The following is a 17574-nucleotide window of genomic DNA, read 5'->3' on the forward strand; positions in this document are numbered from 1 at the left end:
GATTTATATACCATCTTTTATGAAAATGTTAGGATTCCATCTGTAAATCTTGCCGCTTACAACTATTTTCTATTGACACTGAAATAACTACTTACTTTGTTTGATATTTACTTATATATTTTTAAAAATTTGTTTGCTTTTAACTTTTCAGTTTCTATTCATTTCAGTTATGTCTGTGGCAAACGAAAGTTGGAAACCACCACCCCCACTTCCCCCTTTCCCCAGAATAGACATTTATTAGCATTGAGCTTTAATTGGAAATAACTTTACATTTGTAAACTTTCACTTATTAAAGTACTTGGCTCATCTTTCTTCTCTGACTTGTTTAATACAGCTGCCCATGTATTCAAGTTATTTAACTGGAGTTTTTTTTTATTAATTCAGATATCTTCTGTGCACACCTGCCCAATTACATTTAATTCCCTTTGCTGTTTTCAAAATTATGTACAGTCTCCAAATTCTATCTATCTAACTGTCTCTCTGTCTGTTTGTCTATCTGTCTGTCTATCTATCTATCTTGCATCCCAATTGCAGTTTCTCCTCCCTTCTGTCCTCTCACCCTTCCTAATCCATTCCTCCTCTATTGTGTTCAGAGAGTGGCAGGCTTCCATGGGTATCAACAAAGCATGGCATATCAAATTGTAATAAGACTAAACACCTTCTCTTATAGTCAGTCTGGGCAAGGCAATCCAGTATGAGGAATAAGTTCCCAAGAACCAGCCAAAGCATTAGTAACAGCTCTGCTCCCATTGTTAGGAGTCTCTCAAATAGACCATGCTATACAACTGTCACATCTATGTAGAAGGCATAGGTCGGTCCCATACAGATGCCCTGACTCAGTTGATTCAGACTCTGTGAGTTCCTGTGAGCCAGATTAGTTGTTTCTATTGGTTTTCTTGTGATGCCCTTGACCCCTCTGGCTCCTACATTCCTTCCTCCCTCTCTTTAGCAGAATTCCCTGGGCTCTTCCTAATGTCTGACTGTGGGTCTCTGCATCTGTTTCCATCCTTTACTGAATGAAGGTGCTCTGATAACACTTGGGGTAGTAGTAACCAATCTGATTACAGGAGATGGCCATTTCAGGTTCCCCTCTGTATGCTGTAAATATGTTTTATTGCCATTGGTTAATAAGCTTTCAGCCAATGGCTTAACAGAGTAAAGCCAGGCTGAAAGAGATATATATAGAGAGAGATTAGACAGAAGTCAAAGAGAAGCCATGTAGCTGCCGCCAGAGACAGATGCCTCTGCTGGAGCCTGGCCTTCACCTCGTGGTGATGCACCAGTTAATGGAGATGGGTTAGTTTAGGATATAAGAGCAATCTAGAAATATGCTTAAGCTATTGACCAAACAGTATTGCAAATAATATGGTTTCTGTGTGATTTTTTTCAGGGCTGAGCAGGCGGGAACGAACAAACAGCCTCCTCCAACACACTATTGCTATGAGCCTTAACTAGGGTCATCTTTGTAGATTCATGGAAGTTTCCCTTGCATCAAGTTACTACCTGACCCTGAAAAACCCCCTGCTTCCAATCATCTCTTTCAGTACTCTCCCCCTACACCCACCCACCCTGATCCCTCAAGTTCCCATTCCCAGCCGCCCCCAGTCCAACCAGGAGATCTGTTTCCCCTTCCCAGGGAGATACATGTGTGCCCCCTTGGGCTCTCCTTGTTACCTCTCTGGGTCTGTGGATTCTAACCTGTTTATCTTTTATTTTATAGTTTATATCTACTTATGGATGAGTTTGTAACATGTTTGTCTTTCTGGGTATGGATTGCCTCACTCAGGATAATTTTTTTTTCTAGTTTCATTCATTTGCCTTCAAATTTCATTATGTCATTGTTTTTAACAGATGAGTAATACACCAATGTGTAAATGTACCATATTTTCCTCATCCATTCTTCAGTTGTGGGGCATCTAGGATGTTTTTAGGTTCTGGCTATTACAAATAAATCTGCTATCAGCATAGTTGACCAAGTGTCCTTGTAGTATTATTGAGCATCCTTTGGGTAAACCCAAGAATGATATCGCTGGGTCTTGAAGAAAATTGATTTTCAGTTTTCAGAGAAACCATCATATTAATTTCCAAAGTGGCTGTACAAGTTTGTACTCCCACCAGCAATGGAGGAGTGTTGCTCTACATTCTCTGAAGAATGAGCTGTCATTTGTGGTTTTGATATGTGGGATCTATGGAGAAATTTGTTTATTTCTTTTAAATTTTCCAATTTTGTAGGGTACAAGTTTTAGAAGTATGACCTAGTGATTTTATGGATTTCTTCAATGGTTTTGTTATGTCTTGTTTTCATTTCTGATTTTGTTAATTTGGATATTCTCTGTATGCCTTTTAGTTAGGTTAGATAGGGGTTTGTCTATCTTGTTGATTTTTCTCAAAGAACCAACTAATTGTTTCATTGATTTTTTTTGTATTATTCTATTCATTTCTACTTTCTTGATTCCAGCCCTCAGTTTGATTATTTGCTGTCATCTATTCCTCTTGGATGCATTTTCTTCTTTTTGTTCGAGAGCCTTCAAGTGTGCTGTGAAGTCGCTAGTATAAGATTTCTCCAAATTCTTCATGTAAGCACCTAGTGCTGTGAACTTTCCTCTTAGCATTGCTCTCATTGTATCCTGTAAGCCTGGATGTGCTGTCCATTCATTTTCATTGAATTCCAGGAAGTCATTAATTTCTTTGTTTCTTCCTTGACCCAGTGGTAATTCAGTTGAGAGCTGTTCAGTTTTCATGAGTTTGTAGACTTTCTGTAGTTTGTATTGTTGATGAACTCAAACTTTAATCCATAGTGGTTTAATAAGATACAGGGGGTTATTCCAAATATTTGATTCTATGAAGAATTGCTTTGTGACTGAGTATGTGGTCAGGTTTGGGGAAGGTTCCCTGAGGTGCTAAGAAGAAGGTATTTTCTTTGGTGTTTGGGTGACACATTCTGTAGTTATCTATTAGGTCCGTTTGAGTCATAACATCTATTAATTCCATTATTTTCTGTTTAGTTTCTGTCTGGATAACCTGTCCATTGATAAAAATGGGGTGCTGAAATCTCCCACTATTAATGTGTGGAACCTGATATGTGATTTAAGTTTTAGTAACGTTTCTTTTTCAGTTATGGGTGCTCTTGTATTTGGGGTATAGATAATCAAAATTGAGACATCATCTTGGTGGAATTGTCCTTTGATGAATATGAACTATCCTTCTCCATCTCTTTTGATTGATAGCCACCCCAGCTTGTTTCTTAGGTCAGCTTAAATCTTTTTCTAGCTCTTAACTCTGATGTAAGTTGATGTAGTTGAGGTGTATTTCTTGTATGCAGCAGAAAAATAGATCCTGTTTTGATATCCATTCTGTTAGCCTGTGTATTTTTATTGGCGAATTGAGTGTATTGATATTAATGACCTGCTATGATATTAATACTTGTTATATGGTGATGCTGGTGGTGGTGGCTGTGGTGGTGGTAGTCCCCCGTCTCTGCCTCCAAAGTGTGGGATTAAACATGTGCACCACAATCTACAATTCCCAGCTCTTTAAAAAACATTTATTTATTATTAATTCATTTTAAATGCATGAGCATTTTGCTTGCATGTATGTGTACATGTATGTGCCTGGTGCCTGCTAAGGTCAGCAAAGTGTGTCAGTTCCCTAGCACTGGAGTTACAGATGTTTGTGCGCTGCCCTGTATGTTCTGGGTTCTGGACCCAGGTCGTCTGTAAGAACAGAAAGTGATCTTACATTACAAGCCATCTCTCCAACCCCCGTGCTGTTTCACTTTGATTCTTTCTGATAATCTATGTGCAATTTAAGAGACTCCCCTCTGTTCATATGTCAGTTTTTACTTTTCTGTTCAGTTCTCAGGAAGTTTTCTACTTTTGTTTTCCAGTTTCTCCATTTTTTAGGTATATGAAATTGAGTATTATTTGCTATATTCTAAATTAATGACTGTATTATTAAAATGACTCATGTCATTGGATCCATTTTGTATTTCTTTCCTGTTACACTTTCTTTATTTTATTTTATTATTTATTTATTTTGATTTTTCAGGATAGATTCTCTGTGTAACCCTTGCTGCCTGGCTGTCCTGGAACTCACCCTATAGACTAGGCTGGCCTCAAGCTCAGAGATCCACCTCATTTGCCTCTTGAGAGCTAGGTTTAAAGACATAAACTAACACCTTCTGGCCTATTGTATTTTCAATTCTCTTTCTTACACATACTATAAACATAATTATGTTTATGTACCTGACTAATATATACTCTTTTAGATCTGATGATTAATTGATTGTTAATTCATAAAACACTTCTTCATGTTTAGTGATATTTTTTATTGTATATTTGTGTTCTTTTGACATAGGGAAATTCTATGAAATCTCAATTTAGAAAATAGCTTCAAGAGAAGTTTTACTTTTGCTTCTCTTACCTAGGACCAATTTGGGTGATAATTTCAGGTTATGGATTTTCATGTCACCTAAGTCATACACGTTCAGCCCCCAAACCTCCTCTGTTTCTCTACCTACCATTGTTTGAGCACTACTGGGTAGGGATTTACACTTAGGAATTATTCAGGACAGACCTTTTTACTGACCAGAGCCAAAATCAGAGAGTCTGATCTATGAAAACCGTATCACTCATTTACCCATTGCAGTTTTGTGTGCCACATGTGTCTGATGAAACCCACAGTGTGGGCCTCCAGGATCAGGACGTGCCTCAGAGCGAACGATGCTCAGCGTTCCCCCACCGCTGTGGTTCTCTCGCCTTTACTGCTGTTCTTCATAGAAGGCTTTTATTTCTCTGTTACTAGTTCAGCTGTGCATTGGAGTGTGTGTGTGTGTGTGTGTGTGTGTGTGTGTGTGTGTGTGCATATACTCAGTACTTTTGGCTATGCTTTCCATGAAAAGCTTTCTGTTACCCTGTGTTAAAACAAGTCCTTAAGAAAAAAATAACCTGAATGTAAGTCAGGTAAAAATCAATAAAAGTCATATGTAGAGTGTGTCATAGAATTTAAAGTGTGTGTGTGGAAATTAGCCTTTAAATATTCAATCAGTTAAATTCTACCTCTCCTCCAAATCAGAACTCATTTTAGAAAGAGAGACAGTAAGTAAAATGGTAGATCAGACACTACTGTTGTTAAAAGTTGAAGAAATGTGGACAGTGTTTCTTTTACTGCCTTTGTCCAGGAAAGTGTTCAGGACTTGAGAAAGAGGGTCACAGTTCTTGACTGCCAGTTGCGAAAATCTGAAATGGTTCGGAAAACCTTTAAGGCATCTACTGAAAGGCTCCTTCATTTTGTAGAGGTAAGTTTTCTCTAAACCACTTGTGCATCTGTGGATTTTGATAGACATGGATCCTGGAGACAACCTCCTGTATATACTGAGGTATAATTATAATACATTGTTTTGTTTAAAAAAAAAATCTTGTGGGGCCTGAAGGCACAAGGTTGTAATTTAGCTTCTTGGGATCCTGAGGCTGGAATAGAGCAACTCTAAGACTGTCTTAGGCAACTAAATGAGACCTTATCTCAAAATAAAAAGTTAAGAGGAGGGGTGAAAATATACTTCTATGGTAGAATACTGACCTAGCACATGATGTCCAAACTCAGCCCCAGTGCTGAGAGGAAGGAGAGGGAGAGAGAATAAGTACTCTCACAGGAAAATGCCGTGCTGTTTGCTGACTACAGAAATATCTCTGTTTCAAAGCAGCAGTTCTAACTTGCGGTCAGATTTAGAGGAAAAAACAGCTAATATTACATGGATTGTTAGTAATAAATATGCATGTAATAAAACATACTGTGCTTTAATACTCTCCTAGAAACCCGATCGCATGTAGACATAGTTGGATAACTGTTCACGCTATCATGAAATGCTAGAGTTGTTGGCTTTCCTTACCAGTTAGGGGTGCTTGCTGCTCTTGGGAAGCCCCGAATCCAGTTCCCAGCACCCATGTTACATGACTCACAACCACCTTAAATCCAATTCCATGGAAATTAGCGTCTGCAGAAGTGTACACACACACACGTACACACACTCTAGAGAGGGGACACACACACACGTACACACACTCTAGAGAGGGGACATACACACACAAATAAATTAAATATAAATATTTTAAATAAATAAATATTATCTTATAATTTTTTCCAAGTAGAATTTCATGTTAATATAATTGACTCACCCATCATAACAGGATCATTTGTATACTCAATGAAGGAGGAAATTGTAAATATTGAATAATCAAGGAAAGTTTCTGGTTTTGTTTCTAAGCTCTCAAACTTACGAATCTCCTTCATCATCTTACTTGTCACTAGGCTGTGCAGGAAGTGCTTCTGGAGAGTTCTGCTCCTTTCTCAAATCTAAGGTAAGAGTGCTCTCTGCATGTGCACACTGATTTCTTTGTGGACGACTGTGGTGAAAATACTCTTGGTAGTTTCAGGATGCGGCCTGATTCCCACTGAATGCTTTTTAACTTTTTGGAAGGAAGTACAGGAACATACTATTTAGGCTCCATCTCTTTAAAAGAAACTGCTGGAAGCATTTAGACAGCCATTGTAACTTTGTACTCTAAGATTGCGGATTCACACATCCTGTCTGTGTGTGGGTAAGCTGCTGGTGGCAGACACACCGCCGAAGACAGTCTCAGCCTGGCAGATGCGTTACGTCAAATAGAATTTTGCAAAACATATTTGCACAATCAACTTCTTTCATTTTCATCATTCGGTAGATATAAATAAAGAAGCATGTTTGTAGACTACACCTTGATTTGTTATTATCCACAGCATGCTGCTCTCTTCAGGATTCCTCTTTGCCGCTACAACACACACATAAGGCTGGTCTGTCCTAGGCCTCAGCTTTGCCTGCACTTTGGTACATGGTGAAGGGCGTCAACTGAAGAAAGATGCCTGCCAGCCTGTGCTGAAAGCGCTTGTTTCTTTATGATTGCCATAGTTTGTAACATGAGGGGCCGGCTTGTTGGGGTATCCATCCCGCCCAGTACCCGACGGCTGGCAAGCCCCAATAAAAATCAATCACACAGAGAACTCTATAAGTTATAAAGCTGATTGGCCCATTAGGTCAGGCTACTTATTAGTCCTTGTAACTTATATTAACCATTATCATTATCTATGTTAGCCACACGGCTCAGTACCTTTCCTAGTGTGACAGCTTACATGTTGCCTCTTCGGTGGTCTGTGCAGGAATGGCGGCGGGAGCTTCCGCACCCCTAGCCTTCTCCTATTCTCATTGCCCCACCTCTACTTCCTGTCTGTTTGACCCGCCTATACTTCCTGCCGGGCCAATCAGCGTTTTATTAAAATACATGATTGACAGAATACAGACAATTCTCCTGCACCAATAGTTCATACTGTGTCCATCTCCAGCAGTACCACTTCCTGAAACACAAGCTACTATCATTGAGGAAACAGCAGTTCAATAGGGGAAATAAGAGCCACACACAGTGGCTTCTGCCTGCAATATCAGTACTGGGGAGCCCAAGACAAGGGAATTTCTGTTGAATTCAAGACCAGCTAGCATGGTTACAGTGAGACCTTCTCTTTAAACAAAAAAAGAGGGGAAAATAATGTCTATAGTTGCTGGCTTTTGCATTCATTTTAATGTTTTACTTCTTATTATGAAAGAATCAGGCATTTTTTGTGTTAACCATACTGCCTACAATATAATTCTATGAGTTCTATGACTATAGTTTTCATAAGGATTTTAAAATGCTCAGTAGACATATCTCTGTTTTACACGTTATGTGTGCCCCACCTCCTCAGTCTCATTTTGACCTTTATTAATTTAAAATTTTAATATTAAATACCAAGTTTAGAAATAATTAGTTAAAAGCCAAAAGCCAGTCCTTACCGTAAAGCACTTCTTAGGGGAAAAAAGGCCACTTTAAAGCTGCAGTATTGGTGCTGTGCCTTGTAAGCTAAACACTACCGCAATCCTAGTCTCCCTTCTTAATATACCACATCTTCTTTGTGGGTATTGGCCTTGGCCACTTAACACAGAGTAAAACCTATGTGTTTGAACTGGGGATTTCTTAAATTCATCCTTGTGAGTTAATACCATCATGTTTAAAAAGATGGGTGGTAAATACTGGCTTTTTTTTTCAAACTAGAGTTGTCTGTCTTCTTTTTTTTAAGGAAAACGTTGCATTCTAAATTATGTCATAATGCATTTGTTTCAGATGACACTTTAGTTAAACTCTGGAACTCAAAACAAAGAGTAATGAATATGGAAAAGAGATTTACAAGTGTGAAGGGGGACTGTCAGAGTGGGAGGGAAATAGGATCGTGGAGCATAGCCAGAATGTACTACATATCAGTATATAAGTATGATATTATCAATAAACAAAATTTATTAATAAAAAATAAAATAAAATGCCATAGTAAAATATATAAAGCCTTTAGGCTGTTCTGTAATTAGAAAAAACAAATGTGAGGATTTAATAGATAATTTCTTAAGTGTTGAATTTATAATTAATATTACTATCAGGAATAGAAGACATCTGTTTATTAAACTAAGGTTTATATGTGTAGTCTGAAATTGTGCAAAATGGAACAGAAAGACCCAACAAATCATTTAAGATGCAGGCTTGCCTTCATTTACTTCCTCCTTATGTATAAAGTCAAAGGACTTCTTACAATATGCCTGTTAATACATAATAAACACGAGAAAGCAGAGATACTAGTCTCTGTGATTCAGCGCTTGTATGGCTTTATGGATATAACGTTGCCAGAATTAGAAATGTTTTTGTACAAACACAGTGGAGATGAATTCAGGTTTACAAAGATGCACCGCTGCCATGTGCTGTACAGTGTGCTCAAGGCCGTCCCGTTGCCCACACAGTAACAGAAGAGTTGTGATTGCGTCGCAGACTTCGCTCCCCACGCTGCTGCAAAGGAACGGACGCCGCGTCCCGGCAACCCTGCTTCTGGAATCCAAGGAGCTCGTTAGAGCTGTTCGTGCCATACTTGATGTAGACTGTAAGTTGTCTTCTTCTTCTTCTTTCTTTTTTTTTTTTTTTTGCACTTTTTTGGTAATTTGTTAAACAAAGCAGAAGAAAAAACTCAATTCTGATAGTATAATTGCATGAAATAAATTTGTCTACAGTAAAATTGATAGCTACTCATTAAAACATTAACATGCTGATTATGGAAAAGAATATTGACTTCATTTAAAGACGACGGCTAACTGAAAAGAGCTGATTAATACACGTCTTTACTTCTATTTTCTTCCGAAACATCTTTGACATTAGAAAATAAGTATCAAAATAAATCGTGCTAGAATGCTGACGGATGATGGCTCAGTGCTGAGGAAGAGTTTACAAATATGCAGCAGGTGTTATGTTATTGAATGAAGTAGAGTGAGGCCTGATGGCGCGAGGCTGTACCACGAGCACCCGACACGAGGCAGGCCTCCTGCAGCAGAAGATGCTGAGCAACGCTGAAATAAATAGAAAGCACTGCTGAGACGTAGCCAGCCATGGTGGCTTCCAACATGAATCTTGGCTCTTGGGAGCCAGAGGCAAGAAGATTTCTTTGATTTGGAGGCTAGCCTGGGTTACATAATGATTGCTAACACAGCCTAGGTTAAGTATTGAGGACCTTTCTCACGAGACCAAACTAAAGAAAAACAAAATACAAAAAACTTATTGAAATAGTGAGCTAAGTTAAACCATGAGGGAAGAAAAAAAAAAAAAAAACACCAACAGGGCTGACCAAGAACAGACTCTGGGGCAGTGAGCAGGGTAATTAGTGAAAATAATGAAAAGGCTGTGGTTCCCCACTCTTCAGAGCTGCTGCCTCGTGAGGACCAAGAGAAGCCACTGTGTGGGAACCGTGTGGTCAGCACTAGGGCTCTTTCGAGTCAACACTGTGGTTTCAAGAGAAGCAGACCCGTTTCTAAGTAACTTTCTAAGTAACTCCCCATGCCCAGCACAGAGTCCTGGGGGAACACCTGAATGACTGGACTTCTTCCTTCCCCTCACCGTGTCCCCAGGCACTCTGTCTCTTCATGAGAATGTCAGCTTTTAATAACAGTTTTCAACATACCATTTATTTTCCTGCAATGAAAATTATAGGTGATTCTTCTAACTCTAACATTTATAAAAATCAATAATAGCATGTCAGTACTATAAAATAGAAAAAAATAGGAGGAATGTGATTCATAGCAGAATGATCTCAATAGCGGAAGTCTTCTCCAACAGCACTAGACGATGTGAACTTATAATGCTGTTATCTACACACAGAGTCCCTGCAGAAGTGAGAGCCATGAAGGTAGATTAACACAGCCACCCTTGGTTCTCAACTCAAGTAGCACAAGGTCACTGCCATCTGTAACACGGTTGTCTGAAATGGTGAACGGCTCCTGGCAAAATTCTGAACAAGGGAAAATGCAATGCTTTAGTAATTGACTCAGTGCTTCCAAGCCTGGAAAAGCAAGAATGTATTTAAACTATGCAAATGTTTTGTGTTTACCTGAAAACAAAATCATACTCCAGGATCAAGTTGCTTAAAATTTTTAAGCAACGTAAATTTCTTATTGGACATTTGAACATCATATGAGACAGAATAATTACTTTATGTTAGACTGGGATGGGGTGGGACATCCTTCCTCTCAATACCAAAATGTGCCCCAACACTGCTCCTGAGCAATGCCTTCTGCTTCCCCATAGATGCTCTGGTGGCATCATGCTTCAGCTGATACCCTAATCCTCAGCAGTGCACAGTCACCTAGTGACAGTCCATAGGAGCACAGAGCTGTAATAGAGAAATTTTATACAAAGAGAAAATAATGGTCACCAGGTAAATGAAGATAATATAATATTCAGGACACAATTACATTTTTAAATAAAATGAATTATTATACTTAAAGATATCATATCCATTATATAAGAATGATTTGCTATTAAAGAAACAAAATCTGAAGAGGATTTTGTTTATTCCTGAAAAAAATATTAAATAACCTTTTCTATTATATGAATATTATAAAGATTTTAAAAACCACTATTCATACTAGATATCCTAATGTAAATTTTGCTTTTAATTTTCTTAAGTTTAGAGGTTCTGTATTATGCAGTAAATATTTACTAATAGCAATGCCCATTTAAGATGATATTAAGTACCGAAGTAATTCTTTCAACATTACATATCGGGATGAGCATTTCAAACCCTGATATACATATCACTTCACTCCGTCTTCGTCCCTGCCCTGTGAAACACACTGCTACACTCTTCTCCTTTCCAGTGTGAAGAACAGGCTAGCCCACTGGCTTATGGTCACACCATCAATTAGCAGTAAAGCCAGAATTTCTGAGCAGCTGTGGCTCATTTCAGAGGGTGTGCTGCTCCTGCACCTCAGACTGGAGGTTCTGGTTAGTTAAGGGTTCCAGATAGCTGATTACTGCAGTGGTTCTCAGCCTCCTTAACGCTGTGACCCTTGTAACAAAGTTCCTCATGTTGTGTTGACCCCGGACCATAAAATTATTTCATTGTTACTTCATGACTGTAACTCTGTTACTGTTATGAATTGTAATGTAAATACCTGACATGCAGGATATTTGATACCCAACTTTCAAAGGCACTGAGACCACCAGGTTGAGAACCTCTGCTGTAGAGGAGCTGCTCTAACACTATATTAGCAAGCAGCGTGATTGCATTTTAACTCACACGTCACAGCTCTAAGTATACAAACACAAAAGGTACCATAAAGAAAGAATGATGAAATGGAACTTTATACAGAGTGCTGATGTTATCATCAACTATCCTATTAATCGTTGCTTCATAATAACTTACCCCAAAATTTGATGACCAAAACATTTTAGTATTCTGCCGTTTAGTCCTGTGGAGTAGCTAAGTTCAGCTGGACAGTTCTTGGTAGGGAATTCAGACGTGGTTATAGTCGATTAACTCCTAACATTTCAGACATTTGATGTTTCTAGTTGGCTGGACATCTAAATGCCAACTCGAATACCTGTTTTTTATACCCTCTCCAGCACGGGGGCCTTGGTAGTTAAATATACATGGTGCACAAAGCTCCCACACAGATGGTCAAATGAGCAAGAGGGAAACTGTGCCTCCTTCTGGGGCTGAGCCTCAGAGGCTGCACGCTGTTGACCTCTGCCTTGTTCTCTGCATGTGTGCAGATGATTCCAAAGGTTGGGTAGACAGATGTTAGCTTCGTGGTCACCTTTGAAGAATATCATTTTCAACATTAGAGTATATCAGATATAATTACGTTAGTCATGATGTCTACATACCATCATCTTTGTGTTAGTTAATATGTGGCACTTAGAACAGCACGTGGCCTTTGTTTCTGTCCCTTCCCTGCTATCCGTGTTGCTCCAGCGTTCCACTGTCCCTCCTACCCCTTCTCCTAACCTTCTCTAAGCCAAGAATCAAATACATCAAGGTGGATGGATGAAAGACTGACTGGATGGGTGGATGATTGATGGTAGGATGGACAGATAGACAGATAAATAGGTAGGCAAGGATGCAAATAATTAACTGGGGGGAAGAGATAATTTCCTACTAATTGTCAAAACATTTAGTTGTGGGTATAATTCTGCCTAGCAAGTAGCATTGCTTGACTTGAACTAACATTCACAGACCCTTTGGTAACTTTTGACCTAACAGATCCATTATTGAAGATTGGAAGCCATCCCTCTAAAATACTGTCTGTTCATTTTATAAGATGAATGTGTGTTTAAATTTTTATGTAATCTAATGCATTTTAAAAATAGAGCTATCTGTCATGAAAACATAATAATTCATTATATGGAGGATTTCTCTGTGCATTTTAGGGAGGGCTAGCCCTAGTCACTTCTGATAAATATGTGTAGCTCAGAATTCTGTGTATTAAACATTTTTATGATTAGGTGGGAACAGTGGAGGGAAACACCTGCATGGACATAGCCCAGTGGACGTTGCTGCCATTAATTTTAATTACCTCACTAACATTAACCATTATCTCTGTCAAACATGATTATTCAAAGAAAATATTTGAAATTCAGCAGAACTTCTTTGGAAGAGAGCAGAAAACTGACGCACGCACATTTTATGCTGTGTGGGATTGTACGTGCTTTGATGTTTCAAACCAGAAAACAGTTACTACACTGACTGCTTTTTTAAAGTATAGCTGTTAATGTTGGCATGTTTTGTCAGTGTTTTTCAACTTTATAGGCATAGCTCTTTAGGTTTAATGAGTCTTTCTTTTTCTGTAAGCAGTGATTTTTTTTTCATGTATATAATAGGAAACAGAGAATTACTAGAGTGAGGTAGCTCAGTCAGCCAAAACCCCCAACCTCATTTCTTTTGCTTTACTTATCTGTGTATTTCAAGCTACAATGTGAAATATTCACTTGGGCAATTGCCTCCACTTTCTTTTAATATGAATACACTCCAGGATGTTATGCTAATTTTTTCTCAAAAATGTGTAGGATAAGCTCTCCTGTACCTAACAGCTTAAAAACAAGCTCAGAGGACTAAAACAAGTCTTTCTCTATCCCTCCAGCCAGTTCCCAGATAATACCATGGAGACTTCTTATTAATTATGAAAGCTAGGTCTATAGCTTAGGCTTATTCTTAACTAGCTCTTATAATTTAAATTAGCCCATTTATATTAATCTATATTCTATCATGTGATGTTACCTATCTTCCATCTTGCACCTCCTGTTTCCTCTCTGTGTCTTTGCTCCTAGCTTCCTCCTCTTTATCCCTTCTCTCTCCCAAAATCCCACCTATACCTCCTGCCTAGCTATTTACCATTCAACTTTTATTACACCAGTCATAGCCATACATTTTCACACAGTGTGCAAATATCCCACAAAAGATAACCCTGAACCCATTCTGGATTCCCTATTTTTCTGAACTTTGATGAAATCCCCCTTCCAAAAATGTCGAATAATTGCATTTTGCATCCATTTTTAGACTATTCCTGAAACCTAAGCTAGGATCTCCATATGTAGAATTTTAGGAAGCACGTATTCTGTCTACACTGTAAGCATGGCCATCCCATGCTCGCCAGAGTTCCTGTGGAGACAGATGTCAAGACGTATATGAGTCCACATGGACTGGAGCTCTGCAGAGTCTCTGAGATTCCTTAGAGGTGCTCCAGGGAGCACAGTAGCTATTCTTCCTCTCTGTGGACAAATGGCTTAGACCTCAGCTCTGCTGCCTCATATCAAAACCAGAGGATGCAATGGGGTACATGGAAAGTGCTCCATGGAGCTGAAGCTAAAGATGGCCCATGTTTGGCTAATGCTACTGCTAAGGTGACTGCTGGGTTACATGGTAATTATATACAGCAAGTAGTTGAAATTCCCTTTCTGTCCAGTAAGTATTTGGTTGTTGTCTGAAGCGGCATTCAGCGTGGATCCATTTGGAAAGGAGGTTGGTGGGAGCTCTTCCGAATATAAAGCTTTTAACAATATTGCTTTTAGTTAAAGTGTGATCACCATGGGGAACTGTGGGGACGTGTTTTCATCAGCACCTTATCTCTCTGCTGTCTATTGGTAACCATGACAACCTTTGGTCTGTTCTACTGTATTTAGTAAGACAGTGTGGAGGGAACACAGACATCTTCAGTGGAAGACTAGAGATGCTCTCCCAATCTCCATCATATCTGCATGGCCAATATCACTGTGTAATCACCATGTGAATTAGCTGCTGCTTCATCTTTGATTGACATATAGATTGACAGAATTATCATGAATCAAAAGCAAAAACACCCAGTTCTGACTTAAAATAGCTTTAAAACTTCCTGCCTTTAAGATTCTCAAAGAAATGAAAAAAAATGGGTTGTAAAAACATCCTTTCAATAGTCAAAAGCCAGAAGTAGAAATATGTAACATACTTACATACTTATCTCATTCAAGCTCTTAGAAACAGGTATGAATTCATGGTTATGTAAAGGCCACTGCATTAAAACAAGAAAATATAGAGGTCAAGACTTAGAATTAAGATTGTAGTTATGCTAAAACCTTCCAGTTCTGCCTGCATGTTTAAATTGGCATTTACAATTGAGTGTACACTTTAAAAGATTGAAAGAGAGCTGTGTCTACACAAGAAACAAGAAGAATATATCATAGCCGGTGTCTTAAGCTTGGTGTTTCACAGAACTGAGATTCAGTTGTGACTAAATTTTCTACACCCACAAGGACCTAAATGATGCCAGAAAAGGAAGCGCAGGGCATGGATCGTTTTGTAAGGAATACACTTTTTTTCTCTTAAATTACTCATATATTAGACATTTCAAAAAAAAAAAAAACACAACAACTTAGGAGCCATCTGGGCTTACCACTAATTAAAGTTGAAAGTAAACATTCCCATCAACTACAGGTGGGAATGTAATTTGACACAACATTCTTTAGTACACACACACACACACACACACACACACACACACGCACGCACACAAGATCTTTTTAAAGAGCCTTTGAAAAGTTTTTTAATGTTAAAAAATGTTTTAAAGTATCACATATTTTAACTCACTAATCTCAACTATTGGTATTTTTACAAAGTGAGTAATAAAAGATATATGTGTAAATATTTTGATTTTGATTACAACATTTCTTATTTTAAAAAGTGAAGGTTCAACTGTTAGAAATTGGTTGACTAATTAAGGTTTACTCAGGCATCTTCCCAGAAGCACCGACCCTCTGATATATCATTGTCTATGCAAGCATCCTCCATCAATTCTGCTGTATCATTAATTAGCAATAGTTTAACTCTATTTTTTAACTCACTTGTGTTACAAGTATGTAAGTGTTTTGGTTGTATGTCTGTGTGTCACCTGCCCCTGTAGTACCCACTGAGTCCAGAAGAGGGCATTAGAGCACCTGGAACGGGAGTCACAGGTGTTTTTGAGTTTCCATGATGGTGCTGGGAACTGAACCCAGTCCTCTGCTAGAGCAGTAGAACTGTTAACTGTTGAGCCCAGGATTTTAACTCTTAAAAGTCGGATCTCAATTTAGTATGTCTTCTCTTAATGCTCTGAGACAGCAACTGACACCTTTGTCAAGTCTCAGGGCATCCTTTCCAAGATCAAAAACCAATTCTAAGAAAATAACTCAATTTTTTAAAAGTATGTAACACATTTAGTATAGAAGCAACATGGAAGCTGCTTAAGCTGAGGAGAAAGCATCTCATGAAGTGGGGAAAGACAGTGGTGTGAAGTGGGGAGAGACAGTGGTTTGAAGTGGGGAGAGGTAGTGGTGTGACATCTTAAACATCTCATGAAGTGGAGAGAGACAGTGGTGTGAAGTGGAGAGAGACAGTAGTGTGACGTGGGGAAGAGATGGTGATGTGAAGTGGGGAGAAGCAGTGGTGTGAAGTGGGGAGAGGCAGTGGTGTGACATCTGAAATGCCTTCGGGATTTTTTGTTGAGACTCCTCCCTTCTCTGAGGTCCAAAGTTCATTCTTCGTGTCTTCTCATTCCCACCACCCTGTGCCTCATGCTTCCATCATAGTATATTTTAATGATTAGCCTGAATTTGTCAGAGAAAACCTTGTTTCTGTGGTGAAAGTCAGCCATACTGTGCAGAATTGGCACTGTGCGATTTGCCTGCCCCAGAGTTGTCACATGAGTTATTCACCTGCTTCTTTGGGAACTGGTCTGCTAGGCAATGTTTTACTGTGTGACTTTGTCAGCAGAGAGAAAAGTTAATGCCGTTTTTGCAGTCAGTTTCTTCTCTGGTAACTTCATTTTTCAGAGTTGGGTATTTAAGGCTGTTGATATGGTAAATATAGATTCCCTTGTATTATTACCAATGAAAGGTAAGTGCCATATGGTTCTACTAAGAAAATGCATTGAATTCAATCTTGGACAACTTAATTCTGGTTAGTGTCAAGAAAAATAATTTCATCCTGGATTAAATTTTATTCCCAGCAAAAAGAAGAGAAGCAAAGAGAAACATAAATCCCTTAAGAAAAGGCAATCATTTCGATTCATTTCATTTTTTCAAACTATTGAGTATCTACAATGGGACAGACTCAAACCTAGACACTAAAATAGCAATATAAAACACAGAATGCCTGAAGTATTTATTATTCATCTTTCCTTGCTGTCCAACAACTTGGATAAATGTACCTGGTAAAGATGTTACACAAATGGTCAAACAAGCAAATATACTAGTTCCAGAAGGGGGCAAGTGTTGTAAACATCCCTAAACCAGCCCGGAACAGCAAGTACATGAAGATGCGACTTAATAATGGTCGACAACGTTCTTCTGAGGAGATAGGACTGGAGTTCCACCACAGCTAGTAAAAAACCAATGAGAAGAGTTTCTCCAGCCCAGTACAGTAGCTCTGTGCCAGGAGCGACCGTGCAGTGTGCGAGGGACAGTAGAAACTGAGCTGTGGACCCAGCAGATATGAGCAAACAGATGAGCACTGTGAGATAAGGCTGTAGGTGTGGGCAACCGCCAGCTCATGTAGGGCTTTAAATGGCATGCGAAGATATTCGTCTTTTATTTTAAGAGTCACAGGAAGCCATCGATGGTTTTAAGCAGTGATAAAATAATATGACCTACATTTGCAAAAGTCTTGTAGACAATTCTTACTGAAGTATAAGAG

At 38.8% G+C, this 17574-nt stretch overlaps 1 protein-coding gene across 5 annotated transcripts in view; it reads left to right on the forward strand.

The window, feature by feature from the left end:
• Positions 1-17574, forward strand: part of Stxbp4 (syntaxin binding protein 4) — a 155101-nt gene that overhangs the window by 90271 nt on the left and 47256 nt on the right. For all 5 annotated transcript variants that reach the window (XM_048446891.3, XM_085695647.2, XM_048446889.3 and 2 more), the window contains 3 exons: positions 5180-5296; positions 6307-6356; positions 8849-8985. In XM_048446891.3, coding sequence (XP_048302848.3) covers positions 5180-5296; positions 6307-6356; positions 8849-8985 — 304 coding nt within the window. The remainder of the gene's footprint in view (positions 1-5179; positions 5297-6306; positions 6357-8848; positions 8986-17574) is intronic.

The sequence above is a fragment of the Myodes glareolus genome, chromosome 9 (genome assembly GCF_982192425.1).
Source record: "Myodes glareolus chromosome 9, mMyoGla1.1, whole genome shotgun sequence".
NCBI classification, from domain to species: Eukaryota; Metazoa; Chordata; class Mammalia; order Rodentia; family Cricetidae; genus Myodes; species Myodes glareolus.